The sequence below is a fragment of the Podarcis erhardii genome (genome assembly GCF_964252035.2).
Source record: "Podarcis erhardii genome assembly, chromosome: 18".
Lineage (NCBI taxonomy): Eukaryota > Metazoa > Chordata > Lepidosauria > Squamata > Lacertidae > Podarcis > Podarcis erhardii.
Window position 1 is genome coordinate 3,837,215 of NC_138516.1, and position 24,681 is coordinate 3,861,895.

A 24,681-nucleotide genomic window follows, 5' to 3' on the forward strand; every position below is an offset into this window, starting at 1 on the left:
TAACATTACTGCTAAAAATTTGCGTTACTTTGTTTAACATCTTGCCATAAAACGCCTTGAAACTTAAAACTTAATGCTTATTTATACATAACTCCTTATATCATTTCTACTAAAGCCAGACAGTTTCATTCCAACATTTCCTCTAATATTCATTAATTTTACACTAATTCCCCAAATTAAAAATTTTTCTTTATAGACTTTCCAATTTTCATCCAATGTCCCTTTTTCCTGGTCACGGAAGCTTAAACAATCAGTTGAGAGAGAAAGTTGCATGTTGAACTGCAGCATGCTTAGTGTGTCTACGCTGGACAGAAAAGGTTTCTGTGTGTAATTTGAAAATGGAAAATGCTGGGTAAACGAATGCATATTAGTTCCAACATGGTGTATAAACATAGATCTAAGGGAGGACTTGGAATGCCAAACTTACAATTCTGCTATGCGGCATTTAAAATTAAATCACTAATTCCACTGATTAGGGGCCAAATTGAATTATTCCCTTCCATGCCACTATTCCAAGCACTTTCCTTCTTAAAACTATCACATTTGGAGATAAAGGGAATTGATAACCCTTTTCTATAAACCACAGTTATGACATGGAAAAATCAAAGGAAAATGTTGGCCACTGAACCGTCTCCATTAACTCCCTTTCTAGACCCCCCCACCTTTATACAAGAAGACAAATACTGGCAATATAAAGAATGGGGAAATGGACATATATAGAATTCAAGACCTAATATACAAAGACAAAGCAAAAATGAAAGAAAGGCTAAAGGGAAAGCTAAAAGACCTGCATCCTAATTGGCTTCAACTTCTCCAGTGCTGCTCATTTGCAACACATGTAGAAGAAAGAGGGGAAGGATTTCATTCCTACACAATATTTGAATCAAATTATATTGAAACCAAAGTATATTGGTTTCATTGATCTATAGTATACTTGCAGAACACTATATGGGGAATGCAATGAAATTAATGTCATTGAGTGGGATGGCATATGGAGGACCTCACCCTTAAGAACTATCTCATCTCACCTTCCAGAAGCTTCTCTGAAGGTCATTCTCAGGTGGCATTGTACTCTGGTTCATCTAGCCAAAAACAATAAACCCCTCTGGGCAATGTATATAAGACATAATATTGAATTGGCAGGATGGGAAAGGTTGTGGAATGTGGATTTGAAATTTACAACGTGTGGTGTGATAAAATAAAATTTAATGAAAATGATGTATAGATAGTATCTGACTCCCAGTAAATTAGCAAAAATGCATAAGTTTGAATCCAATATCTGTTGGAAATGTAAAGAGAAGGGAGGTACCTTTTTCCAAATGTGGTGGTCATGTAAGGTAGCAAAAGCTTTTTGGGAAATGATTTATAAATGAGTTGGGGGAAAATGTTGAAGATCGCTTTTGTTAAAAAAAACACAGTAGCTTTGCTTTTAGGTATAATTGGTGGAGAGGTACCCAAAGAACAGGAAGAATATATATTTATGTACGCTACTATGGCTGCCCGAATGATTTATGCCCAGAGATGAAAAGAGGAAACAGTTACAACGAAGGAAGACTGGCAATTGAAATTGATGGAGTATACAGAAATAGTGAAACTTACTGGAAGAATAAGAAACCAAGAAAAGAGACTTTTTAAAACAGAATGGGAAATTACTGACTGTTTGAAGATGTGTTGTAAACAAAGCATTAGCAGGATTGACATAAACATGTGCAGTAAGAAATAATTAAGAGGGAATACAAAGGGAATATTAGTAAAGAAGTTTGAACTGGATATGCAGTAACAAAAAGATGTAAGCTAAGTAACTGCAGAAAGGAGAGAGATGTGGTTTGATTATGTAAAGACCTAAGTTTATTCTGTTAAAATATTTATAAAATGAGAATATGAAAAATAAAATTTTAAACAAAAACAATAAACCCCTATCGCCACATTTGATGAAGGTGTTGTGGGAACCCTGCAACATATTTTCATGCTTGGTGGGAAGAAGAAGAGGAGGAGGAGGAGATTTTTATAGCACCCTATAGGTCTCAGGGCTGTCCTTAGGATAAAAACACAATATAGAAACTCAAAATACATAATCGAAACAAAAACAACCTAATAACCCCCACTCTAACACATTCTAAAAGGGCATTGGATGTCAATCAGCCAAAGGAACGTTTTTGCCTGGTTACGGAGTTATGGACTTAAGAACAGGAAAGGTCAGCGCAAGACATATGGTTCATTTTGATGAGCCCAGTAGAGCTGATAAGAGAGGAGCAGTAATAGATTATTCTGAGCAGTCCGAGGAAGACACACAGGTCCTCATATACTTTCCTGAATGATATATAACAGTTCATATCTGCCTTCTGCTACCACACCACCTGGCACAGATGATGAACAGGAGGAAGAAGCAGAGGAGCCGATTCCAAGTAGCACTACTGCCAGAAGGGATGAGATGGAGACTGATGACGAGATGCCTAAACAGGAGGGTGATGAGGATGCAGATGTGGCTGCAGAGCCCAAACGTCAGTCACTAATAGAGACCCGACAAAGGTATCCAGGCTCCACGACTGTCCAACATTTCAAGGTTGGTATGTCCCCTGGAACCTTCCACCTGACCACTGAAACTTGCCTGTGGAAGGATGCTGCACAGGAGGAGTTTGATGCACCAGAACAAGACCTGGACCCTCACCAAGCTGCTGCTTGGGAAGAAGGCAATTGGAAGCAAGTGAGTATTCAAGGTGAGGCAGGGTGCAGAAGGGAAAGTCGAGCACTACAAAGCAAGACTTGTAGCAAAAGGCTACTCGTAAATGTATGGAGAGGACTTGGATGATACTTTCGCACCTGTGGTGAGGTATACCACCATTAAACTGCTTTTAAACATAAAGGTAAAGGAACGCCTGACCATCAGATCCAGTCGTGACCGACTCTGGGGTTGCGGCGCTCATCTCGCTTTATTGTCTGAGGGAGCCGGCGTACAGCTTGCGGGTCATGTGGCAAGCAGGACTAAGCCGCTTCTGGCGAACCAGAGCAGCGCACGGAAACGCCGTTTACCTTCTACTTGCACTTTGACGTGCTTTCGAACTGCTAGGTTGGCAGGAGCAGGGACCGAGCAACGGGAGCTCACCCCGTCGCGGGGATTCAAACTGCCAACCTTCTGATCGGCAAGTCCTAGGCTCTGTGGTTTAACCCACAGCGCTACCCACGTCCCACTGCTTTTAAGCATACTAGCTTCTAAACAAATGGATGTGAGACGTATAAAGACTGCATTTTTGCATAGCAGAATCTCAAAGAACAGCCCAAAGGTTTTGTCATGCCAAAGGAAGTTCATCTAGTATGCAGGCTTCAGAAGGGCTTTATGGAATGAAACAAGGCTGCAAATGCATAGAATGAGAAGTGGCGCAGCATGCTCAAACAGCCAAGATATACTCGAGGTCACACAGACAAGTGTTTGTACTCCAAATGCAAAAATGGACAATTTTCTTATGTTTTGGCATTTGTGGACAACTTGATCATTACAACTAAAAATTTCCAAGACGATTTCCAAGTCATGAGGCACTTAGCCAAGGATTTGAAGGTGAAAAATCTTGGGAAAGTTTCCTATTACCTAGGTGTCCAAATTGAAAGAAAGGACGATGGATCTTATCTTCTAAGCCAAAAGCAGGCGGTCATTGAATTGCTTGACAGCCTAAATCTGCAAGAAGCCAACCCAGTAACCATACTAAGGATTACTGACTTCCTAAAAAGTTGAAATGAATCTAAACTCTTACCTGACAACAACCAGTACAGGTCAACAATAGGGAAACTTTTATACCTGACCATGACAATGAGACCAAACATTGCAAATGCAGTGGGAATCCTGAATAGGAAAGTGAGTTCCCCCACCATGGATTGATTGGACTGTTGTGAAGAGAGTTGTCAGATACCTAAACTTAAGCTGCCAGCAGATTGCAATCCATAACTAGTAGGTTACACAGATGCTGATTTGGCAGGAGATGCTAAGGATTACAAGTCAACAGGTGGGTTCTTCTTTTTGTTTGGAAATGATCCATTTCTTCGGGCAGTTATAAGCAGAAATGTAGCTTTGTCTACCACAGAGTAAGATTATGTAGCTGCAACTGAAGCATGCAGAGAACTAGCCTGAATCAGCCAACTGACTATGGACTTTGGTTTGGGGCTGAAGAAGCCTATTTGATTGAAGACAACCAGACAGAGCTGTTTTAAGCTGTCGTAGAGCAAGAAATTCTACATGAGAACCAAGCACATTAGGGTTGAGTAGCACTGTGTGTGCAACACGATAAAATGGACTTGTTGAATTGGCCTATTGCCAAACCAAGGAGATGACAGTGGACATTCTTACCAACCCTTATTGAGCTACCGAAAGGCAGCTTTGAGAACTTTTGAGTCAAGACTCTGGGTGGTTTAACAAAATTGTGCATGCATTTGTTAAATTTTCCTGAGAAGGGGTTTGTTGATAAGAGTTTTTGCAATCAGACGAAACCATGCAATAAAAAAGGGAAGCTTTTTCCTGTAAGACCTATTGCAGTCGTTAAGAGTCGTCAACAGGCTCATCACAGCTATCTGCCAATCACCCAGTCCCACCACCCTTCTGAGTAATACCCCTCCCCACCTTCTCACTATATAGAAGGGTCTGGTGACTTCTGTTTCAGTGTATCTGAAGAAGTGTGCATGCACACGAAAGCTCATACCTAGAACTAACTTAGTTGGTCTTTAAGGTGCTACTGGAAGGAATTTTTTTATTTTGTCAAGTCTAATGAGACACTGCCCCTGCTTAAGCCTGCCCGATTGCTCATTCCTCTGTCTCCTCCCTGAAGGCTCATTACTGGATCTGCCCACCCAGCTTCTCCACCCCACCCCCTTTCATGTTTCCTCCCTCCCTTGCTCATCCATCTCCTACAAAACCTACCATGTCCTTTTCCTTCTCCTCCTCCCCACCTCCTCCCCCATATTCTTTATCTGCAGCACATCCTGCGGCCACCATGAACCCTTGATTTTTTTCCAATGGTTCCACTGAAATTGGGGGATGTGTCAGCTGCAGCTTTTCATAGCTCTGGCACCAAGAAGTCGTGATAAACTGTTTGCATCCTCTTCCCCACGACTGCACCATTGGGTGGGGCTACTCCTTAGTTTAAGAAATGTCACATCAATCTGAATCCCATGTTAAGCTGACACACAACTTTACAGGATTTTAAAATTGTATTCTTTCTTAGTTTTTCAATGTGAGTCACTTCAGCTCAATTCAGAGCTCAAGGGAAACCATGTTTTCCTCCAGTGTGAATTTCCCCACTGTGTCATTTCACTGGTGCCATAGCTGGTTGGGCAGGCGGGGTGGGGGTGGGGTGGGCTAGCTGGGTTTTTTGCACAGGAAGCCTCCAGAGGAGCACCATTGAGGCTCCCAGCCTGTGTGTGTACGCAAATGCACATGCAGGTGTGTGCATCTTTGACCCGCATGAAAATAAAACCTATTTTTGCCCCAGTTTAGCTCGCTGCCTGTCCCATCTCCTTGTGACTGGAATAAAGGAGATTCAACCAAACCACAGCTTCATGAGGAGCAATGGGTCAGTGTGTCTGGCTGTCAACTAGAGGATTGGTGGTTCGAGGCCACCACCCCCACCCTGGGATAGTTGTGGACAGGATTCCTGCATTGCAGGGGATTGGACTAGATGACCATCAGGGTCCCTTCCAGGTCTACAATTCTTTGAGATTTACACCTGAGCTCAGCTGTGGTTTGTCTAGCTCTAGTTAGTGAGTAAACCAGATCATGAGACCACAGTTTGATCTTGACTTCTCTCTAACCAGAGTTTAAACAAACTGAAGATCCCCAAGTTCACACGGCATGGGGAACTAGAACTTGTTTAAAATGGTTATCAAGCGTTTTTCATCTCCTTGTAGCCGCACAAGAGAAGAGGTCTGAACATGTGAACTCGAGGCTCACAGCAGCTTGTTCACATAGGGGGAAATGGGCTTTCTGTTACATCTGAACCCAGGCCTTTGAGTAGTTGTATGGTGAATGAGACAGATAAGTTGTGTAAATCGAGTTGGATGGAGTTGCATTGTCTCCATGGCAAAAGGGAATGAACTGTAAAAATAAAGGGGGCCTGACGTGATCATCAGAGGTTGACTTGTCTATTTAATTGCTTTCCAGACTCTCTGGATGATGAGCAAGCTCTACTCAGTAGTAATTTGTATCCCCCCCCCCTTCTTGTAGTTGGAAAAAGAGAGAGCCACAGTCTCCCCTGGAGAAAGCTCCTCGCTCCAGCCACCTCTGAAATATGAGCAGAAGACCAAGCCTCTGATTCCTGAGATGTGCTTCACCTCAAGTGGCGAAAACACAGAGCCCCTCCCTTCCAACTCCTACATCGGAGAGGATGGAAGCAGCCCCTTGATTTCCTGTGCCAAGTGCTGCCTGCAGGTCCATGCCAGTAAGTCTACGCTGAGATTCTCTGTTGTGGTTGTATTTTGGGCCCAGCCCTTCCTTTCTTTTTGGTGGCATCAGAACTTCTGTCGCTCCTTCCCCCTCTGCCTTGCAGCATTGCACTGGACGAAAACACCCTCCACCTGTTGCTGCAGCACAGGTTGCCTGGTAAGAACAGCCACCTGAGAGCATCCCTGGGAGGGATGTAGATTTCCAAGGAGGTCTGTGCATGCTTAGAACTAGAACTGCCTTTCTCTGGGTTTCATTGTCAACTCCCTCAACCCTCACAAAGCACAGAGGCATCGAAAGCTGCCTTAGATAGTCCACATAGCCCAGGTTGGTCCACTGTGGCTGGCAGAGAGGTCTGTGTGTTGCAGACACAGAGAGGTCTTGTTTCCTGTAATGCAAGGGGGTTCGACTAGAAGACTCTCGGGATCCCTTCCAACTCTACAATTCTATGCTTGCACTTTCTACCTGATATTTCCAAATGGAGATGCCAGGAACCAGCCCTGTGATCTTCTGTCTGCAGAGCAAGCGCTCTGCCCCTTATGCTATGCTCCTTCTCCCATCCTGTAACTTAATGTCACTCTTTTGTCTTCAACCGATTGTCCTTCATCTTTCTGACCTCTGGTTAAATGTTCGTCAACCATGAGCATTTCTCCTTGTTTCTTCTCTGTGAATTTGGCTCAATTATTTCTTGAAGCTATACCCTGCCACCCCTCACCTGTCTGCTCAGGCTGGCTGTCAGTGAACACAAGCAGCATTTCACAGGCTCTCTTTCATGTTCTTTGGGAGCCTCATGACCACTGAGACTTGAATCTATTAGTATTGTGGTTGCTGCTGTTGTTATTATTAATACCCCGCCCATCTGGCTGGGTTTCCCCAGTCACTCTGGGCAGCTTACACCACATAAAAAAATGTAAAGCATTAAACATTAAAAAAATTCTGATATAGGGTTGCCTTCAGATGTCTTCTAAAAGTCAGATAGTGATTTATTTCCTTGACATCTGATGGGAGGGTGTCCTACAGGGCAGGCGCCGCTGCTGAGAAGGCCCTCTGCCTGGTTCCCTGTAACCTCACTTATTGCAGTGAGGGAAGTGCCAGAAGGCCCTCAGCACTGGATCTCAGTGTTGGGCTGAACGATGGGGGTGGAGACGCTCCTTCAGGTATACTGGGCCTTTGAGGCCATTTAGGGCTTCAAAGGTCAGCACCAACACTTTGAATTGTGCTCGGAAACGTACTGGGAGCTTTCAGTGTAGGTCTTCAGTGTAGGTCAGGTCTGGTGTTATGTGGTCTCAGCGGCCACTGCCAGTCACCAGTCTAGCTGCCACATTCTGGATTAGTTGTAGTTTCTGGGTCACCTTCAAAGGTGGCCCCACATAGAGCGCATTGCAGTAGTCCAAGCGAGAGATAACCAGAGCATGCACCACTCTGGCGAGACAGTCTGCGGGCAGGGAGGGTCTTAGCCTGCGTACCAGGTGGAGCTGGTAGACAGCTGCCCTGGACACAGCTCCATGGACAGCTGTGAGTTCAAAATGACTCCCAGGCTGCACACCTGGTCCTTCAGGGGCACAATTACCTCATTCAGAACCAGGGGTCCCCCCCCACACCTGCCCACCCCCTGTCCCCCTAAAACAATACTTCTGTCTTGTCAGGATTCAACCTCAATAGCCACCAGCCATCCTCCAAAAACCTCCAGACAATCCATTAATGTACCTATTCCTTGAATCACAAGGTATAACACAGACTGTGACATGTTTTGGCCAGTTTGTGTTTAAACACCAGGACGTAAACTTTTCAGCCCTGCAGGATTGTTTTGCATAAATTGGACATTCTGCCTTTTGGTCCACTTTTCTTTCTTTGTTTCCCACTCATGGACCTGGGACCTGCATGGAGGGCATGTGCCCCTGCCCCGGAGCTGTGGCCTAATAAAATTTGTTCCTCATTAAGATGTTATTCCCGAAGTTGCCATTGGTCTGCTTCCCCTTCCCTTCTGAGCTCTTTTTGGGCAAGTGGGAAGAGAATGGAGATGTGAGTTTTGGGACAATGGAATGCCTTTAAGGAGTGTCTTCAGACACTTAAGGGTTTTAAATTTTACGGAGAGTATTAAATGAGGAGGGAAGGGGTGGGTGTACCACATAGACACATTACTCATGTATTCTTTTGCGAAAGTTATCAGAGTGGGGTTTGTGGCGTCTTTCCCAGGGTGTCCTCCGCCTACTGGGTATGGATTCCTTCCTCCCTGGCTTATCCTTCTATAACCCTTGTGAGGAACAGGCTCTGGTGCGTATAAGTATATGCAAACAGTCCTTCACAAGAAACCTTGAGGGCATCTTCCAACAGAGATGCCAAAGTGAAATATTTGAGCAATAGGTAGCAGCTGCAGTTCCCATTCGAAAGCAAACCCCCAAGAGAAAAAGAAGCCAGCTCCAAGCCTCTCTTCCTCAACCCAAGCAAGGGTTGGGAATGTCACCTGCCATAAACCAAAGGGCTTTTTTTTAATTATTTGTTTCAGATTCTCAAGCCTCCCTTCTGATGTTTTCTGGTTTTCTGTTTATAGATTGGGCTCCTGGCAAGAGGTATCTATTAGAGGAGAGTCCATTATTTTATTGGGTCTTCCCCCCCCCCGACACATCCATTATAGACCGGCCTCCTTCAAAGCTTTCAGCCTGAGCAGAATGGTTAATTTGGAAGGCAGAGAAGGTCTAGAAAGGACAAGGGAAAGTTTCTGAAGCATCTCTTTTTCATTAAAGGTTTCTTAGTTTTCAAAAACTTGTGCATTGTCTCTTTTTTCAAGTTGAGTTTTCTGTGATCAGTTTCCTTCGTTGTGAGACATTAGTGTTGCATGCAGCATTCGGTTGGGAAGGAAAGAGTGGGAGGGTGAAATGGTGAGTGGGGTGAGAATGCTTCTGTTTTTATACTTAGTGTATGTGTGGGGTTTTGTGTCAGCATCACTTGTATGCGTTCTCTTACTATTTGCTTGGTGGTGAGAGAGGTTGGGGATGGCCAAGGGTGTGGTTGGTTGTCTTTGGTTGGCTGTAGTGAGATTTGTTTACGTGTGTGAGTGTGGGGTGTATGTGTGGAGTTTTGGATCAGGTTAGCAATGTTGATTCCTCCTGTGCTGCTTCCTCCCCATGAATACACAGTACATACAGTCCCTGCATCTGTACACACCCCACCAGAGTCATAAGAGACGTATTCTATACCAGCCCATGGCTCTCCAGAAGGGACCGTATGGGAAGGAGATATGGCTGCCTTGCCGTAACTCAGAACAGGAGCACTTTGCACTGTGGCATTTTGTTGCAGGTTTCACCGGTTTTACTAGCTCCATAAGAGATATCTGAACTCAGTATATAAAATGCAGTTATTTGTCATACTTTGAAATGTTCAAGAATGGTCACAATCCATCTAATCTAGCCAGGCTCTTTTCCCCCCATACCTTTTAAGAAGCAGAGCTCGAAAACCACACTGTGGTTGTTGCAAACACTCCACCACCCCCCCCGCCCGCCCAGCACAATCAATACTTCCTTATTGTCTCTCTCCCTCTGTTTGCATTTTGTTTTTAGTTTGCATCTTACAAAAAATGCATCTGCTCTTCTAAAAGACCTATTCTTCCATCCTCTCCCCAAATACAGAAGCATATTTTTCTGTGCTCTCTTGAAGCAAGAAATCGATGTTGAAATTTCACAGTCTCTTCACACAGCTCTTTTGGACTCCATAAATATTTTAATTAAAGACAACAGTTTCCATTTTGCTTTCCTGATCAGCTTTCTGAAGGTGTGACAACCGAGGTCTTTCTTTTTCACAAGGTCTAGATTAAATCTTCTGCCTCCCCTGCCCTGGGGTGTGTGTGTGTGTGTGTGTGTGTGTGTGTGAGAGAGAGAGAGAGAGAGAGAGAGAGAGAGAGAGAGAGACTGAGAGACTTCAAGGAGACTATGGGCTTTACATTATTGACTTAACCACTGCCCCATCCTTTCCCTTATGGGGATTATATCTGCCTCTGTTAAGTAGCTGCCTTTTATGTAACTCAAAAGGCTTCAGCATTACCTGAAGGTTTATTCTCTCCCCACCACCGAGATTGTAGAAATAAAGTATTAAAGTACCTCACCCAAATATCCTGTTGAAAGAGGGAGAGTGGCCGTGCCTTACTTGGAGGCTTTCACTTTGCTTTGGCCCTTCTCCTAGAGTAGAACCAGAGTGGGGAACCAGCAGCATCCGAAAGCCGTGCAGACTTGTCTGTTAGCCATGGAGACTGAGGCTGAAGGGCCACTGATCAGTGGCAGAGTTAGCTGCATGGACGCCCGGAGCTGTGGCCATGCCGTGCACCCGGGGCAAGCTGCACGGGTTGGGGGGGGGCAATGTGCCACGCACGAGCCCCCCCCCCCCGCGGTGTGCTTTTTTGACACCTCCCTCAGAGATGACACCCGGGGTCGCGCCCCCCCCCACTTTCCTACACCCCTGCACTGGATTCCCCACCCCTGATGTAAAGCGGGTGTTTTAACTCATTGTGTGCACGGGGTCGAAGGGCCTGACTCCTCTTTTTTATATATTAAATATAAAATGCCCTTGTAAATTTCTTTTCTGTCCATCTGAAGTGCAGAGATGTGGCTGCTTCTCAGCTTCGGAACTCTCCTGTCCCGAAGGAGGGCCAATGCCCTAGCTTTTGAGCTTCTTACAAAAGCATTGTGAAATGTTTTTTTTTTTTGTTTTTTTTTGGGCTAGTGTTTAGAGGGGAAGATTTTGGATGGTAGGGAGGAGAGAAGGCGTAGTATTCATCTTTTGTCTGTTTTTATTAGGTGTGTTATTCATATCTTGTTCTGAGCACCAGAAATGAGTGAGCTAGGCATGCGGATAATTCATTAGCTGAGCTTTGTGCCCAAGATGGTTTTCCCTTCCTCTCTCTGAGCCTCTGGTTTTACTAAGATGGTTTCCTGCATTACTCCCATGGCATCAATTCTGCTCCTCGAAGAGCCAAAATGTGAAATATGTGCCTGGATTTTTAGTCTTGCTTTTCTATTTATTTCAACCTGATGCTTTTCTATTTGTCACAGGTTGCTATGGGATACATCCTGACATAGTGAATGAAGGCTGGACCTGTTCCCGGTGCTCAGCCAATGCATTGCTAGCGGTAAGTCAAGCCTTTTTGGAGGTGGCCAAAAGGACATTGGGGCAAGGCTATAATGTGCACGTCCCAATTTAGGGTTCAAGCTTAACTTCATAACCATGTGGGCTATAAACATACTGCTTGCTTGTTTTGTTTTAAAAGATTTCCCAGATGCTACATCAATAGACATGCCCCTAGTATGAAAACGTTTGGACTCTTCCTTGAAATGTCTTTTTTCTTCTTTAATTGCTAACCTGTTTTTTCCCAATATTGTGCCTGTAGGATTGCTGTCTTTGTAATCTCAGGGGAGGAGCCCTTCAAAGGACCACAGATGGAAGGTATATAGAATACAAAAAAATTTAATATAAAATAAAATAATTTGCATGCCTCGCAATCCACCAGGATTTTATAAGTTTATAACAAGAAGATCCTCAAAATCCCATTGCTATGGCTACCTTTCTAGGTGGACTTGGATTTGTTATTTCCATTTGCAAAGTCTCTTGGGTGGTTTAGGCTACCTTAATCTGTGTGAGGCGCCCCCCCTCCCCCATGCCTTTTTAACTCTTCAGGGGGATTTGCAGCTAAGCTTTCTGTTTAATATTTCTGTTTTGCATTTTTATTTTTAAGTTAGTGGCGCTGTGGCTTAGCAGTGGCAGGGCCATTTTCTTCCTTCCCCGGGGACGATGGGGAGGGGTTAAGCAGGGGAAAGGGCCATTCTCCAAAACTAGGCTGGGGGAGCTGTGGCCCTCCGTATGTTCTTGAATGATAATTCTCGTCTTCCCTGAGCGTTGGCCGCGCAGGCTGAGGCTGGGAGTTGGGAGTCCGACAGCATATGAAGGGCCACATGTTCCCTATTTTGTGCTTTAGAGACTTCTCCCGAAACTTTGAGAAATAAATGTTGCAGTCATTCAACTAGTGAGTTCTAAAGTGAGATAGGCTGAGGCACAACACACACCCTTTCTGTTGTGAGGTGTGCCAGAATTGTTGCTTCTGTAATAAGTGCTCCTAGATAACCGGAGAGTCGCTTAGTCCAGTTTCATTGCTGCCAGATAGCTCTCTGCCAGGGACCAGCAACTGCTAGGCCGTGGGTCACGTGCTCCATGGACCATGAAGAGAGTAGCTTTTCATTATTATTACTTTCATCTCTGTTGTTTTGCAGGTGGGTCCATGTAATCTGTGCAATCGCTGTCCCTGAAGCCCGCTTCCTCAATGTCATTGAGCGCCACCCTGTAGACATCACTGCCGTTTTGGAGCAAAGGTGGAAACTGGTAAGGACCCCTCAAAATGGGTAGGAAAAAGGAGGGGCATAACTTGAAAAGTGACGCAGGGCGTTAGCCTGCTGAGAGCTTTGGCTTGGAGGTTAGGAGAGGCTCTGTTATGCTGTTGAGTTTCTCCCTCCCCCTACAAAGGGGGCTTTGGTTCATGCTGTGGAGGTAAAATGCATTCATTATTCAGGCCAGAGTGACGGCTCTGAATTGATACACAAGCGATAAATTGTGTGGAGCTAGCTCCTTTATGGATAACCTGACATTTCCAGCTCGCTGTCCTCTTCATTACCCACGCTTGTAACAGCAAATTAAAAATCCTTTTTTTACATGGGACTTGCTTGTACTGCTTAATGGGCCTCCCCAGAGAAATCTGTTAAGTCCTCTGCAGCTGCCACGAGGCTTTACGGCTTGTCCCATCCCTTTGTCTGCTCTGCGTTTCCTTGCTGTTTTGAATAGCAGTTTCACAGAATAAGTTTGGTCCGGAGTTTCTTCCTTTTTATTTTATTTTATTTTGCATGAACCATGTCACTAGCCCTTGTTGTTTCAGGAACTGCATGCACTGGCCCATATGCAAGTTTTAGAATCCAGAGCCTTAAAATGCAAACACGCGGATACACACATAAACACAAATCGGGAGAGTTTCCAGCTGCTCCCAATAATCCCTTCCTCCCTTGGGTGGTGGGATGAGCAGATCCGAAGGGCTGGGCAAATCATGGTATTGAGTCTTAACTACGGCACTCCACGTAAGGAGCTGTGCTGAACTGCAGCAAACAGAAATGAAGAGGCGCAGTCCTCCACCTTGCTGCAAGAATCTGTTGAAAGAATCCTTAGCTCAGTAGAGCACATACTTTGCGTCTAGAAGGTCCCTCGTTCAGTCCTCCATTACAGGGCTCTTATCAGGGTCTGGGAATATCTCTGTCTGTCTTGGAGAACAGATGGGGTCTGATTAAGGCACATGAAGAAGGGCCTCTGATGATGATTGTCGGGTCCAGGTTGGTTCATATGGGGAGAGGCAGTCCTAAAGGTATTGCAGTCCTGGGCCATTTAAAGTTTTATTGGTCAAAACCAGCACTTTGATTCGGCCTGGAAACTGATTGGCAGCCAGTGCAGTCAGGACAGGATTGACACTATACACTCAAACCGTCTTGCCCCGGTGAGCAACTTGGCCAATGAATTCTGCAGCGGCTGGAGATTCCTTCAGAGGCAGAGGCAGCCCCATGTATAATGCATTGCAGTAATCTAGCCTAGTATTTGAGTTCTTGTTCAGATTGTGCAGCTCCTCGTGCCATAAAGAGAGAAATAGCCCCCCCCCCCTTTTTTTTTTTGCATTGAAATCTTGAGTGGGTTAAATAGACTGGGCTTGAATTAGTCTCAGTGGGAAAGCGAATCAGGCAAGACATCTTGCAGAAGATGAGCCCCCTGCCGCAGTTAACTAGCTTAAAAGCTGGAAACCAAATCCACGGCTTGTTCTCCTTTGCACATTTCACCATGCAGTGACAGGAGGTCTTTTAAGGAAACACTCAGGCACAACTGTTTAGCTGCTTCAGGGAAAAAAGTTCTGTGAGCTGGGTCTTGCTTCGAAGCAGGAACAGATGATGATATAAAGGTCAATGAGGCTTGGGATCTTATGTGGCAGAACAAAGAATTGGGGAGAGGGCAGGAAGAGCATATTGCGATAATAAAGGCTTAAGCAGACAGTTATCTTGAGTTTAGAAAAGACAGGTTTTCTGTCTTCCCTCCATGTGATGTCACCTGGGACTAGGCCTATTGTTTCCAGAACAAAGGCTGAAAGCTAGAGAATTTGCCCGAGGTCTACCCAAAGACTCCATAGCTGAACAAGGAGCTGAGCAGGCCTGGTCCCCCTGCTCAAACTCTCAACACTGCAGGTTGGGCTCAGTTGTAACTGCTAAGGGCAAGGCAGGGCAGGGCAGGGCAGGGCAGGGTAGGGTATGTCCATTCACCCTGTGCCATACCTTCAAATTTTTCATCTGATCCGATATCTACATCCTCAAAGCAGCAATACGTGGAACATCGTAAGATAAGCATACCATGTTGTGGTTATTGCCAAAATGCCAATTTAGGAACCAAATGGACTTTATCTCCTTTATCTACCATCCATTGGATTTTAATTTCTCTTGATATGTTCTGTTTGCATGATGTGTTGGTCTATGGAATTACACTTTGTGAGATATTATAGGTTGAATTGTCTTTGAAATAGAAGTTACATAGTCAAAACAGCCTGTTACATTGTGTGTGTTGTTACCAGGAGTGTAGAATTTGGCATATGATTAGCAGCTGTTCTTCCCTCTCCTTCCATGGGGGACTTTAAGCAGAGGTTGGATGGCACATGGGGTCCCTTCGAAGTCTTCAGTTCTGTGATTCCAAAGGGCCACTTTGATAAGACATACACATACACGCGCACACACACACACACACACACACAGCCTGCTGCCAAGGTTCCATTGACTTCATCACTGTTCTTAGCTCTGGGGGGGCCAGATTTGGCCCCAGAGTTTCTAGTTGCTGACCCCTTGACTAATATTTGATTTTGATGCTGTGTAATAAATGCTGATATGGCACAGTGAAGGAAGACAGCTATCTTCATCTCGCTATTTCTGTTTGATTCACAAATTTTGTTAGCTGGGCGGTGGAGGGGGTCCTTCCTTTAGGGGGGAGGGACCTGAGCTGTGGCCCCGCCACACATGTCAGGTATCAAGGCCAAGCTCTCCTTTGTCATAAGAGCAATGTGCCGCTTGGTTTATCAACAACACCATTTGTGTGGCTCCTGATTAATGGGGCTTTGCGGGGCCCGCATCTGTAAATTATTTACGGCATACAGATTCGGAATAATTAGCTGTCATCTTCTCTGTGGAATACATGAAATGTAGCTTCCATCATGAGGCAGACAGGCCATTTCTTACTCTTAGCGATGATGGTGGCAATGATACGATTTTTCAACGTGGCTTTACTTCCGGGATATGTTTGTAGGCGCATGGTTTCTCCTTTGCTCCCTTCATCTCATACCTTTAAAAGATTTCTGCTGCTTCTTCCCTGGTAACATTTTATCTTGTGAGACTGATAATGGCTAAGGAAGATGCTCAGCTTCTTCCTCCTTGTCTGACTTGTCAGGACGCATTTATGGCAGAGTGAGTCTCCTCCTCCCCCTGCTTTGCTGTGTTGTTAACTTAATTTGCTAGAAAATTGGTTTTGAGTTGCATGGGTTGAGTGACCGGAGGCGATGATGAGAGGCAGAATGTGGATGAGTGGGTGGTTCTAGATCAGCAAGTTTCAAACGGTGTTTCAGGGAACCCCAGAAGTTTTTCTCAATGAGAAGAAAAGCAGGCAAGCTCCTGGGGTCAAGGCACGTGACATGGTCCAAATACAGTGGTGCCCCGCAAGACGAACGCCTCGGAAGACGAAAAACTCGCTAGACGAAGGAGTTTTTCGTTTTCTTAGCCGCTTCGCAAGATGCATCTCCCTATGGGCTTGCTTCGCAAAACTAAGCTTGCCCCGCAAGCTCCGGGGATAGCGGGGCAGCGCAGCGCGTCTTCCCCGCTGTCCCCGGACCTCTTTTGAAGCAAGGGGTGGCGGGGAGAAGATCGCTTCTCCCCGTTGCCAGCCCCGCAATCTCCGGGGACAGAGGGGAAGGCGCACGCGCCTTTCCCTCTCTCCCCGGACCCCTTTTGAACCAAGGGGCGGCAACAGGGAGAAGCGATTCTCCCCGCTGCCCCTTCCCTTGCTTTAAAACAGGTACGGGGACAGAGGGGAAGGCGCGCGGCGCTTCCCCTCTGTCCCCGGAGATTGCGGGGCAGGCAACGGGGAGAAGCAATCTTCTCCCCGCCGCCCCTTGCTTTAAACAGGTCCGGGGACAGAGGGGAAGGCGCGCGGTGCTGCCCCTCTGTCCCCGGACGGTCTCCATAGGAACGCATTGATTGATTTCCAATGCATTCCTATGGGAAACCGTGCTTTGCAAGACGAAAAACTCGCAAGAAGAAAAAACTTGCGCAACGAATTAATTTCGTCTTGCGAGGCACCACAGTAGTAGGGTTGTTGAGTTCAGCGGGCAGAGATCCAGAGGCGCACAGTGCGAGTTAGTAGACATTTTCCATAGTGGGAAGATAGCGGGGCTGCAGGAATGGAGGTGGAGGTATCTATTTTAGCAGCGTGTCTCACTTGCAAGTTTCTCAGACTGAGGAACTGAGCTTGGAGCAGTAGCCAGGCTCCTACTGGCTCCTCTGGTCTGGATGCACCAAGAAAAGCTACAGTACAGCGTCTGGCCATTCTAGGGGTAACACATTGTTGTGGCACTCCCAAGAGCTGCCCTAGTCTTTCAGAGAACAAGGAATCTGGGCCTGGCTAACAGTTTGTTTCCCGTTATCCATATTTCCCTACCCAGTGTGACGTAGGTGGCGCTGTGGTCTAAACCACCGAGCCTCTTGGGGTTGCTGATCGTAATGATTGGCAGTTCAAATCTGCACGATGGGGTGAGCTCCCGTTGGTCTGTCCCAGCTCCGGCCAACCTAGCAGCTTGAAAGCATAAATAACACTGCGAGTAGATAAATAGGTACAACTATGGCAGGAAGGTAAGCAGAATTTCTGTGCACTCTGCCTTGCACAGCAGTGTCCCATTGCGCCAGAAGCGGTTTAGTCATGCTGGCCACATGACCCAGGAAGCTGTCTGTGGACAAACACTGGCTCCCTCGGCCTGAAACGAGATGAGCGCTGTACCCCATAGTCTATTTCCGACTGGACTTAACTGTCCAGGGAACCTTTACCTTTTTCCTACCATGTGTTGCGTACCCCACCCACACCCACACACTCGATGTGACTCCCACCCCCCTTTTCGTGGTTCCGTGTAAAGTCATTTCCGAAACTGCATCTCCCACTTTACACCTTCTTGGTGGTGGCGCCTGCCCTGTGGAACACCCTCCCTTCAGATGTCAAGGAAATAAACAACTATCTGACTTTTAGAAGACATCTGAAGACAGCCCTGTTTAGGGAAGTTTTTAATGTTTGATGTTTAATCGTGTTTTTAATATTCTGTTGGGAGCCGCCCATAGTGGCTGGGGAAACCCAGCCAGATGGGTAGGGTATAAATAATAAAATTATTGTTATTATTATTATTACTTGTTTACTCTCTTTTAAATTAACCTTTTAAGTGCTTGTTTTTAGATTAATCCTGCTAATGCCGTTTAGTTGTTTGCAATCGTTTTTGAGATAGTGTTAGATACCTTCTAGCATGTGCTCTTGGCCTTGTCTGACCCAGCTGTTGCAGCCTTGAATGCACCCCAGAATTCCCTGCACAGCCCACATCTTCCAGGGCAGACATGTGGAGAGAGTTCCTGGAAAAGAGGCCCTTCCCAGTGCTGGCTCATTTCAGCTTCAATCAGATCTACATTGGAAGCCATTCCAGTTGTCTCTGTCAACACTGAAAGGTGGCACCGCTTATTGCATTTCAGAAAGGAAGAGGTGGGCTGGACCTTTGGGTTTTGCACCACCACCCGGCCTTCGTTTGCCCCTGAGCCAGCCTTTGCCGCAACTTGAGATGTAGTTGCTCTTAATAATCTCTGCCTTTCTATCACTGTGCAAGGTCTGTTCAAATGCCATAGTGACAGCTAGTGGTCAGATGTTTGAGAATGACAGGCATGATGGAATCATCTGACCACTAGCTGTATTGAAAGGTATTGAAGCAGTATAAGGAACGTTGGATTGTTTCTTCCAATAGCGGGAGGGAAGAAGTCATCGTTCAAGAAGAAATTGGACAAGTTGACTAAATTTGGGGGGTAAATTATTTTGATGTAGCTATAGGGTGGAACTTTTGAGTTTTTTGAGGAACAATTAGTACATGGAATAAATCTGCTACAGTGGCTGACATGCCATATGAGTAATGTTTTAAGTGGTTGATATATTTTTGTGTACAGTGGTGCCTCGCAAGACAAAATTAATCTGTTCCGTGAGGCTCTTCGTATAGCGGTTTTTTCGTCTTGCGAAGCAAGCCCATTGACAGCATAGCGGATTAGCGCTATTAGCGGTTTAGCGGCTTTTCGCGGATCAGCTGATAAGAGGCTTAGGGCTTAGGAAAAGGGGGGAAAAGGGGGGGGAAACCCGCAGGAACTCGCAAGACATTTTCATCTTGCGAAGCAAGCCCATAAGGAAATTTGTTTTGCGAAGCGCCTCCAAAACGGAAAACCCTTTCGTCTAGCGGGTTTTCCGTCTTGCGAGGCGTTCGTCTTGCGGGGCACCACTGTATGTTCCTGTATTGGTCTAGCATGTAGTTTTGACGTATTTTCATTTGTGCACATTTTGATACTGCAGTTTTGAAAACAAACACAAAATGCCAGGGTTGGGGGCCTGTTGTGAAGTGTGCGATCAAGTCAGCTAGTCAATACCAATGAAATCTCATTATTAAATTGCCAATACCCAAATCCCTCCCTGATTAGAACCAAGTGCTGATATATGACATGCCCTATAGTGGGACCTGAAGGGAATCTTCAGCTTTTCTCAGATTTAAACAAATAAATGGGTTTCTTGTTGACGCAATAAGCGCTCAAAGTCTTGCCCAACCCCATGTGTATGTATCTGCCTCTGGGCTGGCAATTCATGGATGAAGACAGGGGACAAGCATCACCCTTCCAGTAAACCCAGCTATATAATACTTGAATCGCAAAGAGGGCCTGAAAGAGCAGGGCCTCTCCTAAGTTTACCTCATGGCTGATGTGAAACGTGGCCTAGCCCACACCCTAACAGCAGTTTCATCTGCAAAGCAAATTGTTCCAAGAGATTCGAACACATGAGCCAAGCTGCAGGTGGAGGCACAAGCATAAAAAGTCAAGTTAAAATTGCCAGAAATGTCCGCGGTGATGGGTAGCTCTGTGGCATGCAGTAACACCAACCTTTATTCCTTCCCCAGAAATGTGTGTACTGCCGGAGGTGGATGAAGAAAGTGTCGGGCGCCTGCATCCAGTGTTCTCATGAGCACTGTTCCACCTCTTTCCACGTCACCTGCGCCCACGCAGCAGGGGTGCCAATCGAGCCAGATGATTGGCCTTACGCAGTGTCTATCACCTGCTTCAAACACAAAGCGGCCAGCCACATGGTAGGTCTCCTCGGTGGTTTATCTCTCTTCCTTCACTCCTCTCTTTCGTTTTAAAGAAGCCTAATCTCATTGCTGTTTTTAATCTGCCGTTTGTAGATCCCATTTTCAAGGGAGGTATCGCTGGCCCAGACGGTGATTACAAAGAACCGGAACGGTCTCTACTACCGGTGCAAAGTGATTGGCGTGACAACGCAAACCTTCTACGAAGTCAATTTTGAGGATGGCTCCTACAGCGACAACATTTACCCAGAGAATATTATTGTAAGTTAGCATAGGTTTCGGGTGGGAAAATGTCCTATAGGTCTCTTTGCCATTCTGGAGGGTGTGTACTAGAACTTACATGGCCGTGAGTCTTGTTTCTGTTATTGCTAAAATAAGAATTCTGTCTTCTTGAGTTAGATTTAAAAAAACAGATCAGAAAAGATAGTTTGAGCTGAAGTTCTAGATCTAGTATGGAATTTATGAATGGCGGGGGGGGGGGGGGGGAATTGCTTCTGTTGTACCATCCGAGAAAGAGTGGCTTCACAAGGTTCCCTGGTAAAACTTGCAGAATATGTGTATTTACGAGATCAAGAAGTTTGTGATAAAAGATGCTTCAATTTATTTATTATATACAGTCGTACCTTGGATCCCAAATGCCTTGGCTTCCAAACAAATCAGCTCCTGGATGATCAAAACCCAGAAGTGACTGTGACTGTTTTCGAAGATTTTCAGAAGCCGAATGTCCGGCACAGCTTCCATTTGGCTGCAGGAGCTTTCTGCAGCCAATCGAAAGCTGCGCTTTGGTTTTTGAACATTTTGGAAGTCGAATGATTCCATTCGACTTCCAAGGTACAACTGTACATCAGCTTATATAGGGCTTTTCCACTACTCTCATAAATGGGGGCATGTTAGATATATGAGAGATTAAAATTGATAGAGGTGTGTGTGTTCTCTCTTGCTATATATTAAAATGGTAAAGCCGTAATCAGGCTTCAGTTTGTGTGGCCGCCTCCAGCATGATGACAGAACGGCAGGCAGGCAAGCAAACAGTGGAAAGTGGTAGCAAGCTGTTTAAATTAGGGCGGTAGGCATTTCAGAGTGTGATTTGGCAAACTGCTTTCTGAAGACCCTCCTCCCTTCTGTTAAACATTGCTTCAGTGGAGAGGTGCTTCGGGTGGGGACGTCTGGGGTCCCCAGGCAAGGAGGGAGCGGGATGTCAAGAGAGGAGGGATTGGCCCAGGTGTGGGAGAAAGGTTGGCAATGGAGTTTGCAGGTATGCGGGGTTGGCGAGCAGGTATAGCAGCCTCTTGTATTCTATATGTTGTGTATGCAATTATTTTTTAAAAAAACAAGCTGGGTCAGACTAAAGGCATCTGGCACTGTATCCTGTTCTCACACGTGGCTAGTCAGAGACCTGTGAGAAGCCAGTAAGCAGGATCTGCACAAGCATCAACTCTACTGCAGGAAGTGTGTAGACATCATGTCTGGTAGCCTTTATAGCAGCGGTTCTCAACCTGTGGGTCCCCAGATGTTGTTGGACTACAACTCCCATCATCCCTGAGCCTTGTTAGCTAGGGGTGATGGGAGTTGTAGTCCAACAACATCTGGGGACCCACAGGTTGAGAAAGGCTACTTTATAGCCTTTGTGCTCGGGGTCTGCCCTTGAAAATCCTGTAAAACGTGTCTGTGGGTGCTTGCCTGATACAGCCTCTTCCCAGACTTCCTTAGGTGAACGTGTTACAGTGCCAGCCATTTCTGCGTGCTCCCCTCCCTCCCACAGTCCCTCTGACTTTCTTCCCTGACTTGCCTCTCAGAGCAGAGACTGCCTCAAGATGGGGCCACCCGCTGAGGGAGAGGTGGTTCAGCTGCAGCTGACGGATGGCATCACTTACCAAGCCAAGTTTATTGCTGCCCAGATCAGCCAGATCTTTCAGGTAAGAGCCCAGCAGTGCCTTTGCCTCTGCCTTCCAGGCCAGATACTTTTACTAGCAGAGAAATGGACTTGCTTCTGGAATTCAAAGATGGACTGGTGACTTCCCTGGAGTGATGTTTCCTGACGAGTGTGCTGCTCCTCCATGTTCTGCGGAGAACCATATGTTAGCAAGCAAGCCCTGCCTTTGCTCCAGCTGGTGGATTCAAACAGGGAAAGCAAAGCTGAGAGGCTTATGCCCTTTAAATTGGAGCCATCTTGATTCACAGCATCATCATTTCCCAATTGGAAACACATCGCTTAAGAGGAATAGCGCATACAACCAAACAGTTAACGGAATGAGAACCCGTTTTCTGGGGCTAAGTAGCCTTGGTTAGGTTTAGAAGGAAGGGTGGTCCCACGGAGGTTGCGAAATGTAAGCTGGAGGTCAGGTTGTCTGATGACCACTCTCATTCCCTTCTGTATGTAGGTAGAGTTTGAGGATGGCTCTCAGCTGATGGTCACAAGAGGCAATATCTACACCCTGGAAGAGGAGCTTCCCAAGAGAGTAAAATCACGCTTGGTAGGTATCTCAGGGCTACTTTTTACAAAGCTGCTGCTGCTTTGAATTGTTTTCCAGGACAGTTGTTGCTGCAGTGGAGAGAGGTCATGTCTCCTTTCTAGTTACAGTGGTACCTCAGGTTACATACGCTTCAAGTTATAGACTTCGCTAACCCAGAAATAGTACCTGGGGTTAAGAACTTTGCTTCAGGATGTGAACAGAAATTGCGGCATGGCAGCAGCAGGAGGCCCCATTAGCTAAAGTGGTGCTTCAGGTTAAGAACAGTTTCAGGTTAAGAACAGACCTCCAGAACGAAATAAGTTCCAAACCCGAGGTACCACCGTACTGACTTTGCTAAATCGGTTACCTGTTGGCTAGGGGCAGCCTGAGGCATTTTGGCACCCGAGGAAAAATAATTTTTAGTGCCCCAACCACTCTGGGCAGCTTCCAACAAAATATAAATTTGTTGTTGTTGTTATATCATGTTATATAATTTGTTGTATATCACGATTGCTGCTGCTGCTATCATTATCATTATCATTATCATCATCGTCAGTATTATGTGGTGTGAATGTGGCATTCTTCTTCTTCTTCTTCTTCTTATTACACCACCATATTTGTGACTCTACTCACCCCTTGGAGAAACCGAGTGATCAATAAATGGTGTTGTATTCATTCAGAAATCTCATAAAGTGAAGCTTGGGTCCATGAGGAGATGCTTTCACCAATTGTCCACCTCAGGATTAATTCAAGAGCGTTGGTCGGAGGGTCTCCTGCCAGCGAAGTAGTGGCTTTTGTGAAATGTGGTCTCCTCTCGTCTGAAAGGGTGCTTGAGTTCTCTCTGCCTGTGTGCCTTCTGCCTTCCTCTCACCCCTGTCATTCCCCCGTTTCCCTTCTAGTCGCTCAGCACTGGGGCGCCTCAGGAAGACGCCGTCCCGGGAGACGACTTCAAAGCAGCCAAGCGCCCTCGGGTGGGCAACACCAAGAGCCCCGAAGACCCTGGCCCCAGCCCCAGCTACTTTGCCATCATGGAGACCCTGCTGCAGACACCCTTCCAGCCAGGAGCACAGAGCAGCACTATGTTCTAAACCCAGAGGAACAGTTGATTTAATTTTTTTTCAAAAAAAAAAAAAAAGACGCAACTTTTTAAAACATCCTTTTTCACATCCCTGCGAAAAGTAATTTAACTAGAAAACTGTGGCGTGGGAGACCCAGCCTTTGTGCAATAACTTGCAAATTAATTATTTTATTCTGTTCTTGGTGTGGACTTCAGAGGATTTTGTCCTGCTCTGGCCTACCTCTGTTCTTCCTTTTGACGAACTTTTGAGTAGAAAAAACCTTGGGGGGGGGGCGCGTTAACCTTCCGCACAGAAACTTTGGAAGAATATGTGTCAATGGAGCTTCGTGCAGCTGAACCTTTGATTCTTTGTTTGTTTTTTGTTTGTTTTCAGTGGTTAAAAACCTGGAGAAGTGTTCACTCCAGTTTTCAAATCTGTTTTTTTCTCCCTTACTCTCTCAATATATATTTTTCTTCTTTCCTGTATTTCTTGAAAAGGTGCTATTTCCCTGACTACTAAAGCCGCCTTTTTGGAATTAGCAATTTATGTGACACACACACACACACACACTTTCTATAAAAGAGGAAGAAAAAAGCAATTGCATTTTAAAAACAAAACAATACAAGCAGCAGCAATGTAATGAAAAAGTGAAGTGTTTCTACTCTCCCCCCCCCCCCCGGAACATGGCTTTAAAACAAATGAACTCCCCCCCTCCCCATTCTGATTTTCTTTTAAAAAGAAAAAAAAAGAGTTGATGCCTGGTTTTATCTGAGGGAGGGCAGGTTTTATTGAAACGCCTCTTTTAAGGGGAGAAAATATGTTGGGGTAATGTTTGTGTTGAACAAAGAAAGTTTTCCTTTAGCCGAAATGTTTTATAATAAATGAGAGCATCACAACAGAACCGCTACTGGACAGAATTCAGTGTTAACGCTTTCATAAAAGTCACTAGGTTGCCTGTCGCATCACCACCACTGGGGAATTTTGTGTTGGACGTTTGGGAAGGTTGCCTATTATTTCGGATATGAGGCATAAGTCAATTGGCAGTTCTTTAGCAGGTGATGGAAAGAGGTAGTCAAATGAACTGTTACTACGTTGGCCGGGTGGGTGATCTTGATTCCCTGTGCCGATGAAGTTATTTTAGCGAGACATGACAGTATGTCTTGGGTCAGCCTGAACTGGTGACAGCTTGCTTTTGCTCAGTTCCAGCAACTTGATGGCTGCACAAATCAACCCTTTTGGAGGGGGGGAGAAGAGGTTAGCCTGTACTCTGTATACAGGGTTTGCCACATG

At 45.7% G+C, this 24,681-nt stretch overlaps 1 protein-coding gene across 2 annotated transcripts in view; it reads left to right on the forward strand.

Moving 5' to 3' along the window:
• KDM4B (lysine demethylase 4B) overlaps positions 1–24,292 on the forward strand; it is a 186,542-nt gene extending 162,250 nt beyond the window's left edge. For both annotated transcript variants that reach the window (XM_081846063.1, XM_081846064.1), the window contains exons 14-22: positions 6,206–6,419; positions 11,464–11,540; positions 11,799–11,854; positions 12,676–12,784; positions 19,695–19,880; positions 19,977–20,141; positions 21,677–21,796; positions 22,262–22,354; positions 23,233–24,292. In XM_081846063.1, coding sequence (XP_081702189.1) covers positions 6,206–6,419; positions 11,464–11,540; positions 11,799–11,854; positions 12,676–12,784; positions 19,695–19,880; positions 19,977–20,141; positions 21,677–21,796; positions 22,262–22,354; positions 23,233–23,421 — 1,209 coding nt within the window. In that variant the 3' untranslated portion in view covers positions 23,422–24,292. The remainder of the gene's footprint in view (positions 1–6,205; positions 6,420–11,463; positions 11,541–11,798; positions 11,855–12,675; positions 12,785–19,694; positions 19,881–19,976; positions 20,142–21,676; positions 21,797–22,261; positions 22,355–23,232) is intronic.
• The last annotated feature ends 389 nt before the right edge of the window (positions 24,293–24,681 follow it).